Source organism: Maniola jurtina, chromosome 1, assembly GCF_905333055.1.
Source record: "Maniola jurtina chromosome 1, ilManJurt1.1, whole genome shotgun sequence".
In the NCBI taxonomy this organism is placed as follows: domain Eukaryota; kingdom Metazoa; phylum Arthropoda; class Insecta; order Lepidoptera; family Nymphalidae; genus Maniola; species Maniola jurtina.
The window spans coordinates 3,465,239-3,491,142 of record NC_060029.1 but is presented as its reverse complement, the minus strand read 5'-3'; the positions used below and the strand labels follow the sequence as shown (position 1 = coordinate 3,491,142).

At 36.0% G+C, this 25,904-nt stretch overlaps 1 protein-coding gene across 1 annotated transcript; it reads left to right on the top strand.

Moving 5' to 3' along the window:
- Positions 1 to 11,009: 11,009 nt before the first annotated feature.
- Positions 11,010 to 25,374, top strand: LOC123866053 (maltase 2-like). Its single transcript, XM_045907384.1, has 12 exons — positions 11,010 to 11,108; positions 11,775 to 11,930; positions 12,163 to 12,342; positions 13,114 to 13,271; positions 14,058 to 14,183; positions 14,594 to 14,850; positions 16,713 to 16,911; positions 17,242 to 17,349; positions 18,548 to 18,698; positions 22,449 to 22,644; positions 23,903 to 24,040; positions 25,193 to 25,374. Exons 2-12 carry the CDS (start codon positions 11,777 to 11,779, stop codon positions 25,260 to 25,262), a joined length of 1,737 nt encoding a protein of 578 aa, XP_045763340.1. The 5' UTR covers positions 11,010 to 11,108; positions 11,775 to 11,776; the 3' UTR covers positions 25,263 to 25,374.
- The last annotated feature ends 530 nt before the right edge of the window (positions 25,375 to 25,904 follow it).

Below are 25,904 nucleotides of genomic sequence, written 5' to 3'. Positions count from 1 at the left end.
GGGGCAGGACTTTACCTGTACAATCTAAAATTGATTTTTATTTATTTTTAAGCATAATAGTTTTTGAGTTACCGTGCAAAATATTTAAAAAATTAGTGTGTAGTTTTATGATGATTTTTATGTATTATTTCCTGAATATCATTGTAAAAAAAAAAATACTCAAACCTGTAGTTTCTACTAAAATTACTTCTTGCGTCAATTTTGGGACAACCTTTAGGTACCTAAGTTGCTAGGCTATCATAACTTGTGGTCCGATCAAAAAAATGTTCTTTATGTGATTCTAGGAAAGAAAGAAAAGGAAATATTCTCGCAATTCAATTTGTGCAAAGACCCGCGAAGATCTCGTATTCGAACCACAAAGGATAAACTTTTATCCCGGCATTATCGATACCTTGATGAAACATAACAAATGGATAGCTTTTCTTATCACATTTTTTATTTTTATGTTCGTCGTTTGAAAAGAAAGGTTTTTTAAAACATTAAACTTAAAGCTAAACTTGTAAAAACTGCCTACTACTGAATATTGGCTGCATTTCTGCCCTGGACAGCCAAGGTGATCTTTTGCGCAAAATATGAGCCAGCCCTTCTGTCACCAGATGAGGCTATTAACCGTGGTAAAATATCTCATAGTTTTTTTTAGCACTTAGACTCCATGGCGTCAGGGTCTCCATGGCAAATGGAACAAAAATGTAACTCTCTTGCGGTCATCCCGACTAATCCTTGCTGGCTCAATGAGCGCAAGAATGGCAAAAGCCCTTTTGATCGTATCTTTAAGGATTTCCAGTTTTTATAGTGTAATCGACAGTCATGTCCATGAAATTCAAAAATAATTTTCAATTTTTGTGCTTCGTGATTTTGAATGGGCTACTTCAAATAGTACTATAAAGCTTTTTTTTTTCTTTCGTCTGGCTTTACAAAGATTAGCCAATGTCGAGTTTGTAGTTATTTGTAACAAGTTAGTTAAACTATACAAGTATGGACCCCGTCTGTGCCGGCGCTCGCGGACATACGCACGGCACCCCTTTAGAGCGCTTTCCAGTCAGTTTTACCAAAAAAAAACACTGCAAAAAGGCAGAACACGCCCGCCAGCTAACACCAACACAGACGAAGTCCGTGAAAAAGCTTTTCACATGCTATTTGTCAAATAGTCTATCTATAGTCTTTATAGACAGAACTGATGTTATCGTTGTCGTTTCTGGTAGGTCGTCGTCTTTACAAAGGGTAAGTATCTTTATCGAAACTATAAGTGGAGAAAAAATCCATTTTACTCAGGGTCCGTTCTTTCGAGTGTAGCAAAATGGCGAGATTGAATCACGACCCTAATCCGATGTCATCCCGAAGATGAAAGCGAGAATAGACTTAATTAAATGTTTTATTGGCTACTACATTGCGGTAAATCTTTCCAAGAATGAATGGCATTCGTTGGTGTATTAGATAAGAAAATGAAGCACTTTCCACTTTATCGAGATACTTATTCTTACTAGACTTCAAGCAGAGGTTGAAAATCTTGGACTATTAAGGACAGGCACACGGTATTTATCTTTTTTTGTCTCACGTTTCACCAAACTAGAAAATGTACGAAAAGTATAAAATTATGATAAAGGCTCTTTACGCGCAGCATCCAATACGAATTACAGAATTCTGGATCCAAAGTAGCCGTACTACTATTTGTATGAGTGGGTTACACATTATACTTTATCCACGGAAAGAAGTATAGGGCTTTCTCTGTTAAATTATCCCATACAAATGACAGAGACAAAAATCTCAGTGGGCGTTAACCATTTTGAGTCACCAACCAATCACAAACGAAACTATTTTTGAACTTCTTGTAACTTCTTTCCGTAGATAAAGTATAGATTCGGATTTCGTTTCGGCAGCGGCCGATGCTCTGAAGCCTGCAGCAACCTCTCATACAGATGGTAGGTAGTAGGTACCTTACAAACAGTAGGTGTTTACAAATAGTACCTATAGGTACCTTCTACGACTAACTTAGGCTTGAGAATCCTCGGATTCAGATGCCCTTATTCGCTATATATTAATATGACGATCATAATATCGTATTTTACACGTAACTGAAATTTGTAACAGATTTAAAGGATAGTCTCGGTCATTAAAACATCATGAAATATGGCAGTAACAAGTGTAAATTAAAAATTTATAACACCCCCGACAAGTGAAGGCTACAGTAACTGGAAAAGAGCTGATAACTTTCAAACGGCTGAACCAATTTTCTTGGATTATAGCTAAGAACACTCTCGATCAAGCCACCTTTCAAACAAAAAAAACTAAGTTAAAATAGGTTCGTTAGTTTAGGAGCTACGATTCCACAGACAGATACACAGATACACACGTCAAACTTATCACCCCTCTTTTTGGGTCGGGGGTTAAAAAACTAAAGATCTCGACTTGTAATCATCTTGTAATCCACGACGAAATAAAGTATCTACCGGTCTACGATTTAAGAACTCCGGTCTATAATACCAGACATCGTAATATTAGGGTATGTAAAAAAATGGAATTGAAAACATCATTCACGTGTCGTCTTCATAACAAATTACGTACAGAAGAAGAAATTTTCTTACAAGCTGACGTGATGTGCGCTGAGCAAAAATGATAAATTGCTGTTACCCTGAAAAACACGATAATATGGACAAGGAAGACTTTTTTTTTCGCTTTTTTTCTGAATTTTTTTTAACTATAAAAATTCTAAACCTGTGATGCACGCCCAGTGCGTGGTATATAGTATTTTTTATCTTGCAATAATTAATATGTACCGATTTTAATCATCAGGTTAGGGTCAATACACATTGTCCGCGAATCGAAAGCATTTTTTTCTAAATTGATTATACTCATCATATTTTTATATACCTACCTAACAAAAATAGTGTGAATGCGATTTTTTTTCGCGGTAAGAATTTGTATTTTACATGGTTAGAGATCAATAAGCTATGTATAGCACACATACTTAAGAAATTCGCTTTGATTCGCTGCCAATACGAATCGACCTTTAGTTGAGTTTAAGTCATAGCATAGGTACGTTGATAAGTCAGTCAGTTATATTATTTATGTTCTTTTATATTATAATATTTTTATATCAAAGATAAATTATTCCCCAAAGAAGATCTTATCCTCACCATATAAATGATAAATTGCTGTTAGATCAATCTGTATAAAAAGGGCAGTGAACTTTCATCTTTGATAGAAACACTCAGGGTTTTCACGTCATGAAATCCATTTGGATCTAATGATATTATCGTGTGAGAGCGGACATTAAACTATGAAATATCTTACTGTCTGCTTAAGTACTAAATAAACAAAAGAAAATACATGATTTATATCTTAATAGGATTGAGATTAGAACTCGCAAATAAATAGATTTAGAAATAACTTACTCTCACCTATTCACTAGGAATACAAGTCAATCAGTCATCCCATAGAAAAAATTGACAGATTTTACGCGAAATCTCGGGAGTTCAATTGTAGTGTAACAAGATTTAATTAAAAGAAATGTTTAAAAATCACGACTCCTCCGCCATATGATTAAAATAAATAGAGCCAGCCATTTTTTTCAAATTTATAGCCAATGTCAATCGGGGTGGTGTAAGGATTTTAATGATACCGCCGGGGATACATCCAAATCTGTGCACGCATTTAGTAGTTATGGTGGATAAAATAAATTCACATTCATACATAGATTACATACAATATTGTAAGGTTATTTTTAAAAATTGATTTGAGTTGTCAAAAATAATATAAAATTATTAATTTACCTAATGCAGGTAGTTTGATAAAATCGATATTTGGCTCATTCGATGTCATACAATCTGTTGCTAGGAGGCCAACAAGATTGAACTTGCATAAATACGGGTGTTTTGAAGGTTTTAGTTCAGTCTCCTTCCGAGATTCGGAGCGATATCGCATATTTTCGGTATTTGGATTGTGAACTGAATAATTAGATGTTGTGATAGCAATCACGCTCTAATTAAATTATTTATTTTGGCATTAGTTTGTTTAGATTAAAACTCTCGGATAACCTCTACACATTGAACCTGATGTTTTTTGTGTTGGTTTGAGAGGACATTCCAATAATTCGATAAAAATATTTAAATAATACCTGCTTTTCTGAGTGACGCCAATAATTCAGAAGCGGGACTGTTAACAATTAAACTCTCAGATAGTTAAATTAAACCCGTATAATGCACAGTAAATCGGTCGGAACGCCAACCACTCCAAAAACTGCCCGTCAGATTCCCGTTTCACCCCGCTTCCCCTCCACGCGCCATCTTTTTCGTCTCTATGGAAGGGGTGCTTACGTCACGACCACAGCATAGTCACCATACACCGGACGTTAGCCCGTAGTGTTGTCAACACGGCCATGCTGCATGGTGCCCGCCCCGGGCACCCCACGAGTCGGGATGAAATCACTGCAAAACAAACAACCGTTAACACCTGAATCACATTACATCCTCGTAAGGACCCTAAGGAATATTGCCCATTCATTATCACTTATAACTTAACAATCATACGATAGCTTGCAACTTGAACAACAAGACAACTCCACCTAAAGGGACTTTGCCACACTTAGGAGACCAAGTTTGTCGCAGTTCTATACTAGTAAGGTTCCTAAGGAATATTGTACACTCGTTACCATTAAACACTTTACAATTATACTTCGCTTGCAACTTAAACAACTAGACAACTCCACCTAAAGGGACTTTGCCACACTTAGGAGACCAAGTTTGTCATAGTTGAAAACCACCTGCACTTAAAGAGCATTTCGCTCACTTCAGTGTACCAAGTTGGTGAAGACCACTTGCGCTCAAAGAGCATTTCGCTCACTTAAGACTATCAAGTTGCCTCCAAGTTCCAAGCATCGAAGAAGACCACTTGAAGACCACTTGCGCTTAAAGAGCATTTCGCTCACTTAAACGTACCAAGTTCGACTTCAAGTTCAAGCGTCTTATTTCTTAAATTAATTTCCAATTTATATTCACTGTACCATATTCCCAATTAACCCTCCAATATTTTATCATAGTTCAAGCTTCGTATCCCAATGTGATATCCATGGTGCAATATTCCCAATAATTAACCTTCTAAAATTTTATCACGGCTCGCTGTATCAATTATGTTGCTTACATACTTAATTTTTAATGGATTACTCAACATAATATACAAGGCAGCCTTGTCAACACGGCTTTTGATACTCCATGAACACTCTTTAAAGAATCATTGCATTGGCACTCACGATTAAAATCAGATCATACCTCTTTACTAAATCTCAAAATTCTATACTTAATTCTGAATACATATTGAATGCCAATGCATCGTGCATCTACACAGTGCCCCGACACTGTTCATCCACGTTAGGGATCACCGGTGTCTAGTTCACCAGAACACAAACTAATTAATCTCATAAGAATCTCATCATCCATTTTATTTTAACTATCAATGCTTTATTATTATAAACGGATTATTCGATTGTAAAGCGGGTGCTATCAAAGTTAACTTTAAATAATAATTATTATTATCATATTAAAACTATCATTTCAAACTAATCAATGTCTTAACTGCCATTATAATTTCACTACTTCACAGCATTATTAGTTGTGAGGGTTGGTCACCAAATATAATCTTATAACCCACAAACTATTTTAATTTATGAATTACTCTAGTATCAAACAATAATAATAATTGGTATTCCATATTCCATATACATAAATATTAATTACGCTATCTCAAATAATTATTAGGGTAATCGAAAATGATAAACTGTGAGTCATGGATTATTTATGAGCGACACCGACGCATGCCACTGCCACTTCCAAGACTTTCTTTTTACAACCGTCCCTTCGCGCAGGAAATTCATCTGCTGCCACTGTATGCAATTTAATATTTCTATTCACGCAATATACTACTACTACCTACCACTCTTTATTATTTTCGGCCTGTCCTGATTATAGCACAGAATTGCAGCTGAGAGTATAAAATGTTGCATTTGACTACTTTCCTTTTGTAATCTTTTAAATGAGAATTTCTCGAGTTAAAAATACCCACTAAGTTATCCGGATAAGAATGTTTCTTTGTTTAACGTAAATGTGACAGCTTTTACCCAAAAGAGTCCAAACAAGATAGCAGTTCAACACTATAATGTATGAAGTATGAACCTAATAATTTGTACTAATATTATTAACTACCAACATAAATCATAATTATTTTAAATATTATTCTGATTTGCATTATTAATGATGTACTATAACTTTACAAACTAAATGAAGCTTCATTATCATATTATACACACTATAAGCCATATATATATTTTTTTGAAGCAGGTACCTAACAAGTACCTACAGCGAATCTTTTGAAGTGAATAGACTACAGGCAACAGTTCAAACTCTGAAGAGAAATATTACTTTCATCGTTACTAGTCTGTCTGTGTCTATTTTATTAAAATACAATACCTATACAATCCTTTTACCTTCGTACTAGTTTAATCTACTCTACTTGTATCTGTGTACAAAACGGTTTTCTATCTGGATGGATAAAAAAAATAGCTAAAATGCTTTCAGAGATCAATGTGTCTACGAGTCTACTACGATTACAGTACTCTTCTCGGGGATAAACCAAATTGAATCACTCTGTTATATTTCGTCCAAGCAAGCTATTACACCCTATCTAATGACCTACCTTTAACGTGAAAATCAATTCACTTAACGCGGTTGAATCAAAAGGAATAGGTATTAAAACACAAATTTTCTTGGTTACCTTTTTGCAATTCTACTTAGTAACCCTTGTAATACTACAAATCAAATCTCAACAAAAAATTTGTCCTTTACCTTTAAATAGGAGCCTTACGTAGAATTCATCTTGCATACCAAAACAAATTGCGCCCTAATATTATAACGCTCTAGTCAACCCTCATAGTATGGTAAATTATTTTGATGATTCAAAAGCACTTGTAAAAGTTTACTTGAATAAAAATGTATTCTATCTATATTGAATATCATATCGAAATTTAGGGAATCACTGCGAAAACACATATATGCAAAAATTACAAATTCTTCAGAACAAATAATTTAAAGCACTATATAGACATGACTACCTACTAATAAACTAAAAAAAAAAAGAAAAGTTTAGAGGAGGCCTACCTCAATGGCCACGCAGAATATAAAAATAAAACTAAAACCTCATTATGTAAATAATATTTACGTAACATTAAGCGGTACAGTACCCACTTAAAACTGCAGTAAGGGCATTTTTTTTTTTTATTTTTTTTTTTTACTTAGGTATTTTAATAAATTGTATTAAGATTAAGATTCGAAATATAAGTCAGTTGTACGCACATCAAACTTGTATTCTTATCAGGAAAATAATAACAGGATATACACTCCCAATTACGCTTTAAAAGAAGGGCATTAACTTAAACATCTGTTCCCTAAAAACTAGTATTGTAAAGTATGAATGTTACTACCTAGGCTACCCACACAATTATTTAATGTAGATAATATAGAGTACTAAATTGTGATACTTGATATCATGTGCGTAAGTACCTACCGTAGTAAATGTAAATCGCTGTTATAATTTTCTCGATATATAAATGCATTGTTGTGTTCTTTATTGAGAAATAAATGTTTTTAAACTGAAATCCCTTTACTAAAGATTTTGACATACGCGGGCAAATTCTTCCGGTATCTATAACCCTCGTGACATGTATCGAAAATATACTCATTTTATGATTTACCCTATTTTTATTTATCATTGTATTAATAATATATTTTTTTTTTGTAAATTTGTTGTGGTGTATGTTGTGTTCACTTGTGAATAGCGACTACATTAATTAGTAAGTAAGTTTAAAACAAGTACTATTTTAAATGTATAATGTAAGTAGCTGTAAGTGAAGCTAATTAATAAAAATAAAATAAAATACCCTACCCCACATACCTACTATGTAACATTTAATTAACCTACGAGTTTGGGATTGGTTATATTATGATAAATATCTGAGCTCACATTTGAAAACTAGGTATGTTTTGGCACGTTTAAATTCACTTGTGAATTTTGACTAATCAATCAACGACATTCCATTACTTTTATCATTACCACCATAATATTTTAACTTGTTCATCCGTCAACTAAGTACTCTCACATGTTCAATATTTTCATTATAAAACTTCCATGTAAATAACTAGCTAAATCATCACACGTTTTTAAATTATTAGCTTCTAAGTACGTATAACTATTGATGCTACTATAATACTTGACCCACTAGGTATAATTTAAAAATATTTTGTTTGGAAAAAGTTGAAACAAGCGTGAATTTAACATTTTGATCCAAAATAAAATTCGAACAGACTAAAAAAATTAAACATTTTCGAACATATTCATTTGAAATTAAATGACAATTTTGTTTACCAATCACTCTATTTCTGCTAGGGCCACCATTAGCCTGTAACTAATAATAAATCGTACCAGACTTTTAGCTGATCCCTTCCACTTATTTAGAGTTTAGTAACGAATTATCCCATCTGACTATACTAAAGTTTGAGTTATATTACGCCATGTATTTAGTATGAAGTGTAATATACTTCAAAGTACTCACAGTTTCGGTATCTTTACGAGATACCTCATTTCGTTTCCTTCGTGGCCGACGGTGTCCTGACGCTTGAAGAACTCGAGGTGGAAAAGTAGGTTTGCGTTTCGACCGATTTCTGTTCAAAGCGTAAGTTACTACACACTTCTGATGTTAACAATTAAACTCTCAGATAGTTAAATTAAACCCGTATAATGCACAGTAAATCGGTCGGAACGCCAACCACTCCAAAAACTGCCCGTCAGATTCCCGTTTCACCCCGCTTCCCCTCCACGCGCCATCTTTTTCGTCTCTATGGAAGGGGTGCTTACGTCACGACCACAGCATAGTCACCATACACCGGACGTTAGCCCGTAGTGTTGTCAACAGGACGTGTCTCACGTTGTCTTAATTTCGCTTTGGTATCTTTTTGTAAAGAACCCACATTTGATTAAAATTTTTATTGAGTTTGATTTGGTGATTAAAATTTTTAGTTTTTTTTTAATAATTTAGTCTTTTGTGAATTGGAAAGTAATTTGCAATGAGTGGTTCAGATTTTGTATACATCGAATGAGAAGTTAGTCGTTTGGATTTATTGTTGACTTGATATTAAAACTGAGAGTTCGGCAGTTCAGGGGTAGGTTTTAATGATTTGACGGAGGGCAGGATAGCCCATGATTTGGATTTGACTTAGGGCAAGGAAGCCCACGACTGACATGACAAGATTGATTAGAAACACGAGGACGTGTTAAATTCAGGACGGCCGAACTGTAAGGTTATTTTTAAAAATTGATTTGAGTTGTCAAAAATAATATAAAATTATTAATTTACCTAATGCAGGTAGTTTGATAAAATCGATATTTGGCTCATTCGATGTCATACAATCTGTTGCTAGGAGGCCAACAAGATTGAACTTGCATAAATACGGGTGTTTTGAAGGTTTTAGTTCAGTCTCCTTCCGAGATTCGGAGCGATATCGCATATTTTCGGTATTTGGATTGTGAACTGAATAATTAGATGTTGTGATAGCAATCACGCTCTAATTAAATTATTTATTTTGGCATTAGTTTGTTTAGATTAAAACTCTCGGATAACCTCTACACATTGAACCTGATGTTTTTTGTGTTGGTTTGAGAGGACATTCCAATAATTCGATAAAAATATTTAAATAATACCTGCTTTTCTGAGTGACGCCAATAATATGAACCCTGAAAACGTTACATTTCTTTTTTTGGGCAATCGTGTAAAAATGTCGTCAAAGTTGCCATTATGAATAATGTTTTAATACACGTTCAAAACAAGGGCAATATCGTGGAACTTCCAAGTCCCGACGACAGTAAACATTTGAATGCAAATTGTATTTCTTAACCGCGGGGGATGTTACCATTTTCGTCCCCTGTGTTTTTATGAGGGTTGCATTGTCATAAGCGTTAAGATCTTGGACGACTCTGTCTGGATGCTTTTATATATAATATATTGGCTGCTGCTGAAATTCATACTGGGAATGCTCTTTGTGTAAAAATATTAGGTATAATATATTAGCTTACGTCCGCAACTTCGTCCATGTGGACTACACATATTTTATTGGAGTTAAAAGTGTGAAAAAGGTATAAATTTGTCTCGTTTTAACTGCGTCTCAAGTCTGAGCAAAAAGTCTAGGCAAGCGCGTTCCAACTTACCTAACCTCATCATTGCTTTCTTTAAGACAAGATTTTTACAAAGCGCAAGCCTGGCCTGTAAAAAAAAGACGCTCTTTAGATCTCATCCTAGAAGTAAATATTGTTCTTACTACAGCCCTAGGGCTCTAAAGTAGTATTATATATGTATGATCCTTAGGTATAACTAGCTATAGCACTCATGGCTCAGAGTACTTACGTATTCCCTTTGTTAAGATTATATTCACGGGATGGCTTCGGCTTACCTGCAAAAACAAAAAGTAAGATGTACCAACATAATATATATTTTATTTCTTACACAAATAAATATTTGGCTTCGTCATTAAGTACCTAATTCAAGATTTACATAGATAGATAGAAGTCTTTATTGCACACAAAAACACATGTAAAGGAACACAACACAAAAAAAGAAAACAAAAAAAACAGTTATGTGCAAAGGCGGCCTTATTGCTTAGAGCAATCCCTACCAGGCAACCTTATTAGTTAGTAGATACTAGGTATCTGTAGGTAATCTATACGTATAAAAAGACAAACTGCCTGACTGACATATTATTTGTAATTATATCTTTCCCACTAGTAATGTTATGACCTCATTATTACTAACTAGCTGCAGATAGAAGACATGAAGTTTAGTAAACTACTCCATTTACAATGTAAGTTTAAAAGCAGTTTATGATAAACAAAAAATGTTTAGAAACACAGACTTCGCTGGTGTTACATATAATATAAAGGAGCGTAACCATTCTTTCAGTTTGCTTAGTGGTGGGAAACAGATTTTACTTTTAGTTATGTGTTCGTAGATAAAAGGTACGTAGTTTCCTTGAAAGTGAATGTTAAAGAACGAAAGTTACTAATTTCATATCTAAGTAAGTACCTACCTATTTAATTAAGACAGTTATTATTGGCGGCTAGCAGAGCAGCGATGGCATTTTTTGTGATAGTCCAGCTGGATCTTATAGCAAGTTTAGAAACAATTTTAATTGAAAAATTCTATCAACAAGGTCCAAGTTTTTATAAAACGCAAACTTAATGAAAAATCCTATCACACTGATTACACTATATAATAGTTAATATAAACTTAAAGCGTAAGTTACATCACTTCATAAAAATTATAAATAGCTAATGGATCATTCAAATGATAAGGAAGCTTGAGAACGAGTTGCTTTAATAACTCTGGTAGTCGAATATTTCTTAGATGTGATACTATGAGATGGTGAAAGTAAAAAGAATTACCTACCCTGCTGAGTTTTGGAAGCTTTTTCAAACCAGAGTGCGCTCGGAAGTAACCACCATAGCGTGAAAATTATGACCCGTTGCTTTCAATCAAATAGTGTGAGTAGGTACAGTAAAGTATTAGGTAAAGTCAAAAGTTTTTTTAACCGACTTCCAAAAAAGGAGGAGGTTCTCAATTCATCGGAATCTTTTTTTTTTTTTTGAATAAAATAGTTTAACTTGGACCGACTCGGATACTTTGCTTGCGAGTTTACACAATAATTAGTTTTCGATAGTTCTACTTATAGTCTTTATTTCAGTCATGTGGCTAATTTTCCCCATTTTGTTAACGACGATCGAGGCCCGATATCAGAATGTGCACGTGAAGCAAGACTGGTGGGAAACGGCCGTGATCTATCAGATCTATACGAGGTCTTTTATGGATAGCGATGGGGATGGCGTTGGGGATCTTAATGGTAAATTATTACTGATAGTTCGTCATAAATACAAATTACTAGCTTATACCTTATAACTTCATCCACGTGGATACCCACCTTTATTTTACCCCCTTAGGGGTCGAATTTTCAATAGCAATCTGCATGCCAAAATTCTGAATTTCTGAAATCAAAAGAAGTTGTCAAAATCTCAATTAAGTATGTATTTATCAAAGCATTTTTTCTTAGATTATTAATAACACTTACAATTTAGGTATTACTTCAAGGCTAGAATATTTAAAAGACTTGGGAATAGACGCTGCGTGGCTTTCACCAATTTTCAAGTCACCCATGCACGATTTTGGCTATGACGTATCCGATTACTACTCCATCCACCCCGAATATGGCACAACGGAAGACTTTGAAAATCTTCTGAAAAAGGCTCATGAACTAAGTAAGTATGACCCTTTGTCAAAAGTTCTTTGAATAAACCTTCAGAGTCGCAATAATATCCTCTACCGTTCGCTTGTTGCTGCCATCGCGACTTGTATTGTTGACGACACGTCGAAATGACAACTTTCTAGTGAGACGACATCACATACTTTTGGTATGTGAAAGAATTTATACACCATTTTTAACCCCCGACCAAAAAGAGGGCTGTTATAAGTTTGACGTGTATATCTGTCTATCTGTCTGTGGCATTGTAGCTCCTAAACGAATGAACCGATTTTAATGTATTTTTTTTTTGTTTGAAAGGTGGCTTGATCGAGAGTGTTCTTAGCTATAATCCAAGAAAATCGGTTCAGCCGTTTGAAAGTTATCAGCTCTTTTCTAGTTACTGTAACCTTCACTTGTCGGGGGTGTTATTAATTTTTAATTTACACTTGTTTAAAGTAATATTTTATTCAGCACAATCAAAATCAAATGAACATACCTACTTAATTATACTAATATCGCTACAAACGCTTGAATTGTGAAAATGATTTGAATTGTTCATGTGGTCCTACTGATTTTGAATCGGATTTATTCTGGTCATGACTTCTTTTTGATATGTCAGTGTAAAATACAGCCCTATCCAGAGTAATTATTTTTCCGTTCAATGTCACAATATTCTAATACTTTTCAGGCTAGTTCACGTGTTTGAGAATGGATTATTAGTTATTCTATTTTAACACGTGACGAGATACCCTATCTGGAGATTTTAACATGATTTCTTCTCTAACAGATATAAAAGTCATATTAGACTTTGTACCAAATCATACAAGTAACGAGAGTGATTGGTTCATCAAGTCGTCACATCGAGACGAGTATTACAGCGACTGGTACATATGGGAAAATGGGCACCTTGACGCTACGGGGCTTAGACGACCACCAAATAATTGGGTAAGAGGGAAATAACATGATTCTATTGTACAAGTGTGGACAGGTGGACAGACGACGAGGAAAAGCAGGCAATTATTATTATAGCATGAATCGTTTGAAGTTAGAAACCCTCTTTAAATACAGGAAATGCTATGTCGGCAGATAACATAATGTGATGCAAACATAATAGCATGAGTCGTTTGTGACTTGGCTATCATAACATTGAATATAGCTGAGGGAACGGAAATTATGTCTGCTATGCGTTAACAAGAAAGCTGTTAATCTCCAGTGTGGCACAGAAAAACAGCTGCAAATAGACTATGTATTTAGGGATCTACCATTGGGATTATCATCATTATCAATCCACTGGTCCACTACTGAGTACGGGTCTCCTCTCAAAATGAGAAGGGTTTTGCCCCTGTCCACAACGCTGGCCCAAGTGCAGATTGGCAGACTTCACATACCTTTGAAAACATTCTGCAGAACTCTCAGGCATGCAGGTTTCCCTCACCGTTAAAACAATTAGTGATATACAATTGTTTTAAACCTCCGAAATTCAGAGGTGTGTGCCCGGGATCGAACCTCCGACCCCCCGAATAGAAAGAAAGAAAGAAAGAAAGAAAGAAAAAACGTTTATTTTTTTAAAGCTGGAGGCTGTCACGGCTATCATTAATTAAATAAGTACTAGTTACTACTTATACGTATAGTTATACTTACTTACTATAAGCACTTGTTAAAAATCTGCAATTTAACTGAGTCTGTAGAATCTTTAGTCTGCACTTGTTGATAATCCCATCTAAATTTCAGATCAGCGTCTTTAGAAAAAGTGCATGGCATTATGCTCCGAGCCGCGATCAATATTATTTGCACCAGTTCGGAAGTTCCCAGCCGGATTTAAACTTCAGAAACCCCGTTGTGATCGAAGAATTAAAGGTAAGAACTCTTTACTCTTGATACAATTTTTATCATTTTTTGAGTAAAGAATAATAACACAATTAATTATACTAATTATGAAATCCTTAAAATAGAACTGTATAAATGTAGATTTCTGTACATTAAATATTGAGGAAGCTTTCTTTTTGACTAGCGATCACCCACGGCTTCGCTCGGCGAAAACATAAATCCACTTTGTTTTCTATCCCGTGGGAATTTTGAAAAAGCCAGTCTTATTCCTTGGCCACGTTATAGATACAGGCAACGTTTGTGCAAAATTTCTGCTTTCTAGATCAAAGGGTTTGATTGAAAGAGATATTTGTCTCTGTCATTTGTATGGGATTGCATAACAGAGAGAGCGCTATGCTAACTCCTTTCCGTGGATAGAGTATAGAAAGTACACTTTTCAGAGTATAATAAAATATTGGCTTGAAAAAGGCGTAGCGGGTATGCGCATCAACGCAGCGAACCATCTGTTTGAAACTGACAAGGATGTGTTTGGTGGACGATACCCCGACGAACCAAAGACCGGTCGACCAGGCATCGGTCCTGATGACTATGAGTATCTGGACCATATTTATACTAAAGACCAAGAAGAAACATATGAGTTGATGTCACAGTTCCGAGATGTATTCGATGCTATCACACTTCGAGACAATCTTACTAGGTAAGACAAGTTTATGTACTTGATCATTGCCAATGGATAGACGTCCACTGCTGGACATTTGTAGGTAATAAATGGTTTGAATTTTTGTAGGTAATGAAGGATAATTTCATTAATTTGCTAAATACATCATATATGCTTAGTTTATACTAGCTGATGCCCGCGACTTCGTTCGCGTGGATGTAGTTTTTTAAAAATCCCGTGGGAACTCTTTGATTTTCCGGGATAAAAAGTAGCCTATGTGCTAATCCAGAGTATAATCTATCTCCATTCTTAATTTCAGCCCAATCCGTCCAGTAGTTTTTGCGTGAAGGAGTAACAAACATACACACACACACACACACACACACACACACACACACACACACACACACACACACACACACACATACACATACACATACAAACTTTCGCCTTTATAATATTAGTGTGATAGTGTGATACAATTTACATTTGATCGATGAACCTTTACTTGTGCTATAAGACCTACCTGCCAAATTTCATGATTCTAGGTCAACGGAAAATACCCTACCTATAGGTTTTCTTCAGACACGATAGGCAGACGGATAGACAGACAACAAAGTGATCCTATAAGGGTTCCATTTTTCCTGGGGGGTGCGTAGTTGAGGTACAGCAAGCCGGATCCTTTGGCGATAGCCTGCCGGGAAGCTGATGCTGAAGACCAAAATAGCGTTGTAGCAGCGTCATAATTGAAATCACTTCTCTATGGTTTGGTAACTTCAGTTAATTTATCAATGAAAGATACACATCTAACAGTAAATAAAGCCCCCAGCTGTTCAAAATAATTTTTTAACAACCTCGTTGTACTGATGGAAGCCATTACAAAATTAATGGCCTTAGATCTTAAAACAAAAGGTCGTAATGGACGTATTCCTGAACGTTGGATGGTAAAGGTCGAAACAAACAAAACGCGTGACAGAAGAAAAGTGTGACAGAAATGCGTCCAACCCGGCTCCTTGTAGTTGTAACTTGTAATACAAAGGACAAGCGTGATAAAAATAAAAATTACTTAATAAAGAAAAAACTTATGTATTTATAATTTGTGCCACACATTACTATTTACTATGTAGACTTAAAAGTAGGTTAAGCCGGCACCTTCACCATTTGAGCGCTTAAGCTAAAACATTCCAAGAGTTCCCAGCTCAGCATAATTCTAGGGCATGTAAAACACAAGATCATGTTTACCATAGAGCTGATTTTCAGCTGGGACGCTTATTTTCGAGGGGGAAAATAGCAGTTACACAACCACATAGAAGCAGGTATGTGGGTTTCACTGGCTTTGCCAGGATACCCACTAAAAAACTCAGGGGCACAATCTGCATCATGAATGAGACATCTAAGGGAATATCTGATGCAACTGAGACGTGCCGCCGTGCAACTGTTGTACCCAAGTTTAGCCGACGTCACGGAATTCAATTACATTTACATTATTTTGTAAACGGCGGCGCAGTGAAGCTGCAGAAAACCAGTCACGCACCGTTGGTATTATTTACTCCGAGATTTGACTTCATACAGTTGTATTAAAATTATAAACGCGTCCGCATGTGGTCAGTGTGCCATGCTGCCATGCAGTTGCCTTCGCATCGCCTTGTCGTCATGCGTTGTATGTGTTTCAGGCTTTAGCGATAATAATACATCCCTGCCAAGTGCCCACTCAATACTGTATCGTGATCGTTAACAGGACGATGCGACGCTAGAAATTCTTTTATCTTCAACTTTTAGGTACGAATTTATCTTAGCACAAAACTGGAGAAGTAAAATTTTCAAATATAAAATAAAAAACCCAACCAAACAGAGTAAGTGAATACCATATTTTCAAGTACTAAATGAGGTTCCTATTCCAGGATAATGATGACAGACGCTTCAACGGGGATCAAAAACGCAGTAAAATACTACGGAGAGGGTACTCACTCTGGGGCCCATATTCCGTTCAATTTTGCTCTTATAGAAGACTTGACGAAGGAGTCTGACGCCAGAGACATCAAATATGCGATCGATCGATGGTTGACCTACAAACCGTTACGGAAGCCGGCGAATTGGGTGGTAATGAACTTAGAACGTAACTATTACAATGTAAATAGATGGTAGAATTATGCAAACGGTTGGGTCGCGTCATCTTCGGATTTTCTCGATGTCCTCGGTTGATCTTCCCTCACGCTCCACCACTAGCCGTAGACGTCACAACCTGGCATTCGGCTTCAGATTGAAACCACTGGCTCCAATCTCCAGGGTTGACACCATCAATGACAATCCGCTACCAGGTCGATACCGACTAGGTTGTACAAACCACCAACCCTTAAATATGATAAACCTATCCTATGATATGATAAACCTAACCTTTGGACATAAAAATGGTGATGTTTTTTTTCCCAGACTGGCACCAACGACATAAGCAGGGTAGCTTCTCGATTCAGACTTGGATTAGTAGACGCATTTAATATGCTCGTCCTATTACTTCCTGGTATCGCTATCACTTATATGGTAAGAAGAACACCTTTTTTTTTAATCATAAAGTAATTGTTTTTTTTTTTTCAGTTAAAGGAGCTAAAACTTTGGACTAGCTGAGATGAAATTTTTGCAATTCAAAATTTTCATTTTATGACTATAGAATTATTATTTTTGCTCACAAATTACTTTATTACCTATTAGTATGGATATGTGTACTTACCCATATTATCTATTAATTATTTTGAATGAAAATTTAGTAGGTAGCTACATATAAGATAATAATATCTTGAAAAGTGAAGAGCCACTTCACTATAAGGAACTTACTACATAGAGATATGTAGAAAGTAGGTAGGTTCTTAATAGCTAGGCGTCTGGATAAAAATACTGAACAATTTATTATAGTACATAACTACTGAATAATATAAAACCTAATATGAGCTGTTAGAAAGTTTTATAAAAGTAAATCAAAATAAAATACTAAAGTTAACACATAACTTTGTAAAAAGTGAGTCTCATTTATTATTTGCTAAGGCAAAATGATGAGAATCACTAACTTTCTTTGGAAAAAAGTTTTATTGACAATTTATAAAGAAATATCATATTTCTTCTGAAAGTAACGTGTAAGCTAAAAATAAGTAAAATTGGATTATGCCTGTAATTTTTTCATCGTGTCTGTGAATAAACTCCATAAGTATGTACATACATGGATACAAATATTTCTCTGACTAGAGGCGCAGTTAATTAAATTTTTGAAACGCTTAAGTACGTAGGTATTTGCATGCGTTATCTAAACTGTAATAATTAGGTAAGTATATATCACACGTACAACAAACAAGTGCGGAAACCAGCCCCGAGATCTCCTCTCTGGGCTGGTTTGGCTGGGCTGGTAGAAAGAAGAATTACATAGAATAAAATAAAATTCTCCTTGTAGGTAGGTATACGGTCTGTTAATTCTTCAGAAATTCTCTATGTTCGCAAAGTCACGAACAATACTAAGCTTTCATGAGGACAAACTGACTGAAATAACCAACGTACGATGCGTACAGCTTAAAAGCTAGGTTTAGAAACTTCAAATTTTGTATTTAATAGGTACCCCAACTAAGAAAGAATTATTTCCAGCAATTCAACCCCAGCAAAGTCGCGGGTATAAACTAGTAAATAATAAGTGGATATAAAGTTATTCGATAATTGGCCGTATTTATTCCAAGTGCGTCTTATTTCCATTACAAAGGGCGAAGAAATTGGTATGGTAAATGGATTCGTGCCGTGGACCGAGACGAAGGACCCTCTGGCTTGCAACACGGACGACCCGGTCAACTTTATAGACGTATCCCGCGACCCCGTGCGGACCCCATTCCAGTGGAGCAATGGCAAAAATGCAGGTAATGAAACTTCAGCGTAATTATACTAGCGTAAACTATGAAAAAGACCAGCCAAGTGCGAGTCAGACTCGCGCACCGAGGATTCCGTACTCGGGTATTTTTTCCGACATTTTGCTCGATAAATCAAAAATACCTATTAAGTATGCATAAAAATAAATAAAAATCAGTTTTAGAATGAACTGGTATGTACTGGTACCCTTTCATATGCTACCCCACGTGGTACCCCACGTGGTGGTGGTTTGAAAATTGAAACACATTTCAATTTTTTTTAATTGATGTAACCACAAATTCACGGTTTTCGTGTTTATTCCTTTACTTGTGCTATATGTAAGGTTATTTTTAAAAAGTTGATTTGAGTTGTCAAAAATAATATAAAATTATTAATTTAGCTGATGAAGGTAGTTTGGTAAAATCGATATTTGGCTCATTCGATGTCATACAATCTGTTACTAGGAGGCCAACAAGATTGAACTTGCATAAATACGGGTGTTTTGAAGGTTTTAGTTCAGTCTCCTTCTGAGATTCGGAGCGATATCGCATATTTTCGGTATTTGGGTTGTGAACTGAATAATTAGATGTTGTGATAGCAATCACGCTCTAATTAAATTATTTATTTTGGCATTAGTTTGTTTAGATTAAAACTCTCGGATAACCTTACACATTAAACTTGTGTTTTTTTGTGTTGGTTTTGGAGAGGACATTCCAATTATTCGATAAAAATATTTAAATAATACCTGCTTTTCTGAGTGACGCCAGTATATAATAGCTACCTACCTGCCAAATTTTATAATTCTAGTTCAACGGGAAGTACCCTATAGGTTTTCTTGACAGACACGACAGACGGACAGACAGACAGACAATAAAGTGATTCTATGAGGGTTCAGTTTTTCCTTTTGAGGTACGGAACCCTAAAACATAGGGAAAATGATCGTCAATCAGGTGAATTATCAGAACACTATGAAAAAAAAACGCATGCGTAGATTTAGAATCGCAATTACGGCGTGATGTGATTAATGCTCGTCTTGTATTCATGGCGGTATGATATTTACGGACTTTGGCCGCCTTATATAGTGTTGCACGTATAGAGAAATTTTCGCGATTTTATTTCGCATGTTCATAATATGGCGGCTATACGGCACTATATTATGTGCCGGCTATATGTAAAAAAAAATACGTTTTAGTTCATAAGTCTGTACCAAACATTAAAAAGCAGTTTAGCGGTTGGGCCATGAAAACATAGCAGATAGACAGACAGATAGACAGATACAGCATTTATAATATTAGTATGAATTTTATTAATCCCGTTTTTTAATTTCGACTTGTTTTCTTAGTAGTAACATTATTAGATAAACATCATTTTTAGCAAGAAACAGTTAAAAATTATTTTGCTATAATCCGCCAACAGAGCAAAATAATTTTTAACTGTTTCTTGCTAAACATGAACTTCCGCAAAGTAACGCCTGATTCTATCCAATAAACATCATTTTGTTTTGCATTCCATTACCGTGACCACATACAAAGGGTAAAAGTCTAGAGTACTTCAAATGGATTGGAGGCCATGGACCGCGACGACGGACCCAGTGCCCTGAGTACGATTGACCCTGTCCTACCGAAGTGTTACGTTTACCAGCCCGCACCCTTTTCCGCGGAGATGAAACTCCAGTAACGAGATTTCAGCTGATTTTACAAGGGTTGCTATTCAATAAACTCTGTTTGTTTACAAGGGTCAAGTGCTGTACAATGCGTCCGAAACAAAGGGAAAAAGCTCTTAGTTGGACATTTTAATATTGTGACTCGACTTTTTTTTTTAAATTAAAATTCCATACTTAATATTATAAATGCGAAAGTGTGTCTGTCTGTCTGCTACCTTTTCACGGCCCAACAGTTTAACCGATTCTGACGAAATTTGGTAGAGGGTTAGCTTATATCGCGGGGACGGACATAGGCTACTTTTTATCCCGGAAAATCAAAGAGTTCCCACGAGATTCCCAAAAACCTATCCGTTTAACCGATTTGTATGTTTGGTACCGAGGTAGCTTGCGTCCCTGTAATTGACATAGGCAACTTTTTATCCCGGAAAATCAAATAGTTCCCACGGGATCTTTAAAAACCTAAATCCACGTGGACGAAGTCGCGGGCATCTTGTAGTATTACAATAAAACTTAAAGCTAGCCTAATTACTATTCAAATGATGCCCGCGTGGAATAGTGCCAAGAATACTGGCTGCATTTCCACGCTGGACAGCCAGGCTGATCCGTTGATTTTTAATATGATGAATCCGAATTATATTTTCAGTGGACGCCCCTACCTATATCCAGCTGTGGACATCAAATAAGTTACCTGCGAAAACGCATTTTGTTATATTTTTTTATGGCAGTGTACTACGGAATACTTTCTTTAATCTTGTATAGTGCAAGGAAACTAGCTTTGGTCTGTTTTATTTTAAAAAAAAATTAATGACTTTTTTACGCTGTAGTAAAGTAAAATAAAAAGTTAATAAATTGCACGCGTTTGAACGAGGGTTGTATAACTGCCAGGAACATACTCTGCGTATTAAAAGTTAAAACATACAGTACAAATTGTTGTTTCCCGCAGCCAGTTATTTTGACAAACACATTCTGTTATTTTTCAACTGAACTCATTTTTAAAGTTCCGTACCTCACAAGGGAAAAGGGACCTTTAGGGGGTCACTTCGTTGTCTGTCTGTATGTATGTCTGTCAGTCTCTGTCCATTCGTCTATCTGTCTGTCGTGTTTGTCAAGACCCGTCAAGGGAATCAAAACCTACAGGATACTTCCCGTTAACCTAGAAATTTCGAGACGAAAGTTGACCTAGAAAAGAAAAATTTCGAAAACCATGAATTTGAGTTACTACGTCAAAAAAAAATATGAAGTGTTATTTCTTATACTATGGTACGGCACCCTTCGTGTGCAAGACCGACTCGGACTTGATTGTTTTTTCGAAGTAATCTTATCAGCGTGCAGCGAACAATAAAGAGGAAGCTACAAAACGTAATAGATTTTTTATAGCGAAGAATTAATTGGAGCGCACCTAGATATTTTCACAACCGGATGTTTTGTTTTTCATGGAACATTGCAGTGGAAAATTCTATTACAAAAGAACAATGCAATAAAAGTGACCTTTTCCTTTTGAACGCTCTAAAAGAGGACCCTGGAGATTTGCTTTTACATATACTTTTCATTATTATCATCGTGATCAACCCATCGCCTGCTCACTACTGAGCAGGGGTCTCCTCGCAGAATGAGATGGTTGTGGCCATAGTCTACCCCACTGGCCAAGTGCGGGTCCGCAGACTTCACAGACCTTTGAGAACACTATGGAGAACTCACATGCAGGTTCCTCACGATATTTATAATAGTTTAAAATGCACATAGCTCCGAAAAGTTAGAGGTGTGTGCCCGGGATGGAACCCTCAACCTTTCAAATAGGAGACTGACGTCTTTACCACTAGGCAATTACGGTTATTCACGGCTATACACGGATATCATAAATTTTGACAGTAGGTTCCTTTTATGGCGTAGGCGCTCAAAAAGAAAGGATTTTTGAAAATACCAAATTTTTCCATGAAAATTGCTATTTGTTAAGTTGAAAATAAAGAAATACAACATGTATTTCTAGGAACTTCAGGATTTGTAGAAATTCCACGCCCTTGTCGATTTTATAAGTGCCACTTGAGCGGAGCCGTGGTAGGACAGCTTGATTTTAATAGCTTTTAATTTGCAATTACAGGTTTCTCAGAAGCGGAGAAAACATGGCTTCCCGTAGCGGATGGTTATGAGCATATAAACATGGCCAATCAGAGATCAGCCGTGCGTTCTCACTACCAAGTGTATCGCGCGCTGATTCATCTGCGGATGCGACCGGCGTTCAGACTTGGCCGGTACGAGTCTCTGGCGTTAAACAGCGACGTTTTTGCGTTCAAACGGTAGGTACATTTAACAATCCATACTAATCCATACTAATATTATAAATGCGAAAGTGTATCTAACTGTCTGTCTGTCTGTCTGTCCGTCTGTCTATCTGCTACCTTTTCACGGCCAACAGTTTAACCGATTTTGACGAAATTTGGTACAGAGTTAGCTTATATCCCGGGGATGGACATAGGCTACTTTTTATCCCGGAAAATCAAATAGTTCCCATGGGATCTTTAAAAACCGAAATCCACGCGGACGAAGTTACGGGCATCAGCTAGTATTTTATAAACCTAAAAATTACTATAAGACATATACCGTTACGAGCATAGATGCGACCGCCATACGGACTCAGATGCTTCGATTTAAAAAAAAACCCTACATCCACACAGATGAAGTTGTGGACATCATCTAGTTATTAAATAAAGGCCTAATCTAATAATAAATAAAGGTGAATTCTGACAATTCACCAGGCCGTGATACTCTGGAAACCAATTTCCATCACAATAGAATAAATTGGTAAAGCATTTAAGTCGAACATTTGTATAAACTCAAACATCTAACACTTGAAAGCATTAAAAGAGCTCGGCAAACAATGACTTGCAAGACCAAGAGCAAATTTTCAATATTCAAATTCAATTATTATTGTTGGGAACAATTTCTTTTCTATTCTATTTGTTTTTATTCTTTTCTATTTGCTTAATTGACGATTCTACTTTATTCTGTAGTTCGATTTAACTTTAGTTGAAACAAGAAATTGGTCCCTAATTTACCCTTTATTTAAGATCATGATAAATATGGCCTTATGCGGGTTATCCCTTCTAATTTGGAAAGGAGACCCGTGCTCAGTAATAGGTCAGCGATGGAGATCATGATGATGATGACATTAAAAAAAACTGGTCAAGTGCGAGTCCCACTCGCACACGAAGGATTCCGTACCATTGTACAGGAAAAACCCCTTTTTTTTGTGAAGAACCACACATTCACGGGTTCCGGATTTTTCCCTTTATTTGTGCTATAAGACATTGTTACCTAGCAAATTTCATGATTCTAGGTCAACGGGACTATCCTATAGGTTTCCCTTGAAGGGCCCGTGATAGTCAGACAAACAGACAACGAAGTGATCCTATAAGGGTTACTTTTTTCTCTAGAGATCAGAACCCTGAAAAGGTGGGAATAGCTACTAAAATAGAAGAGTATTCTGCCGCTTGTCCATTGATATCAATAAAATTTTAAAAGCTTTTAAATCTAATACTCATTCTGGTACTTCAGATGGTATAACGACGAAGCCTATGTGGTTATCATGAACGTCGGCATGACCTATCAAGTTGTCAATCTTACGGCCTTCGATCTAATATTTGGACAATTGGAGGTAGAAGCTAGCAGTCTACTTTCTTCGAGGACGTACAGGTATGTAAGAAGCAACATAAAAAGATTAATAGTAAATCGCCTACGAATTTAGCTTTTTCAGTACATTTTCCTGCGGGCTCAAGGGTCCTAATGCCAGGTCTTCAGGATGTTCAAGTTCACCGTTTCATCACCGGTCTAAGGACGTCCATTACTGAACATAGGCCTTTCCTAAAGAGCGTCACCATAGCTACTATGAGAACTGGATGTGGTGGCGCTTTACTCGTCCAACACTTCCCGCCAGCCTTTTTATATCATTGGTCCATCTTGCTGGAAGACACCCCACACAACGCCTACTTGTTCGCAGCCTCCGTTCTAGAAATTTCCAGCTCCACCGACCTTCGCTCCAACGGCTAGCATGACCTGCTCATTGGTCACTTCAACTTACTGATGGTTTCGGCTATGTCGGTGATCTTAGTTTTTAACCCCCGACCCAAAAAGAGGGGTGTTATAAGTTTGACGTGTGTATCTGTCTGTGGCATCGTAGCTCCTAAACTATTTTTTTGTTTGAAAGGTGGCTTGATCGAGAGTGTTCTTAGCTATAATCGAAGAAACTCAGTTCAGCCGTTTGAAAGTTATCAGCTCTTTTCTAGTTTTCTTAAAGAGGTTTTTGTGTCGCGGGTTTTTTAAATTTAAGTTATTATGTTCATTCAAGCAAATTCAACTGTGTAGATATAACGAAAGTTTGCTTGTCAACCGCAAACGGCTTAGGGTAACAGCAACATAAGAAGGCAGATAAAATATGCTTCATATTACTAATTCCCGTACCTCAAATGCTGTTTCTGTTTCGTGCTACATTTCCATAAATGCAATTTTTCTTTTGCGTTTGTTATCTGTATGTTGTTCGTGTTTATTGGCCTTTGTAATCTTTATTGTTTTGTTTTATTTATTGGGTTTTTCATAAATTAATATGTTTTTTGCGTGATAGATATAATATTATCACTACACTAGCACACACTAGCACTTCTCCTTTCAGCAAAGGTTGCCTGGTAGAGATTGCTCCGAGCAATAAGGCCGCCTTTGCACACTATTGTTTTTTCTGTTTTCTTCTTTCTGTGTTGTGATCCTTTACATGTGTTTTTGTGTGCAATAAAGTGTTCTATCTATCTATCTATCCATCTATCTATTATAAAACAATACTCATTTTATTTTCAGCGACATCGTTCATGCCAATTATTTGGATGTAGGTGTGGATGAAGCTCTAGTTTTGAGAATGCAAGTGTGACACTCCGAACATCTAATCGCTTGACTAAAGTAGGTTTTCGGATAAATTAATGTAACAATTTATTAATTATTTTTCTGATGTCTTCAATAAACCTTTCATAACTTTTATTTAAGTTGTTTGGGTTTTAATTAAAGTTTAGACCTTTCAGGTTACTTAGTTAACCCTAGTTAACTTAACTTAGTTGAAAGCAAATGTTTGCTGGTTCTAAAGAAAGTAAGTATATTGACGGGTTACTATTATACGTAAAATGAGTATTTCATTTCAAATTATTTTAATTTTATATTATATTTTGCATTTTTACTGTTTATATGGGTCCCTAACCTGCAATAAAATGATTTTGTTTTTTTTTTATTATAAATAAAAACTTATATACTTCCCATTTTTCAGACACAATTAAGTTAACACCTAGTGGTAAATGATTATGCAGTGTAAGATGGAAGCGGACTAACCTGGAAAGAGAATACCAGTTTTTATAAAACCCATAAGTATTCCTTTGGCTTCTACACGGCATCGTACCAGAACGCTAAATCACTTGGCGACACGGATTTATCGGTAGGGTGGTAACTAGCCACGGCCGAAGCCTCCCACCCGACCAGTCTAGAGGAAATTTAGGATTTTTTAAATTCCAAATTTTCCCTGCCG

Bases quoted from the DNA above. Each gene is read 5' to 3' on its own strand.
- LOC123866053 (XM_045907384.1), top strand. From the start codon at position 11,777: ATGTGGCTAATTTTCCCCATTTTGTTAACGACGATCGAGGCCCGATAT. The intron at 11,931-12,162 runs GTAAATTATTAC...CTTACAATTTAG, and splicing joins TGGCGTTGGGGATCTTAATG to GTATTACTTCAAGGCTAGAA. The intron at 13,272-14,057 runs GTAAGAGGGAAA...TCTAAATTTCAG, and splicing joins GACGACCACCAAATAATTGG to ATCAGCGTCTTTAGAAAAAG.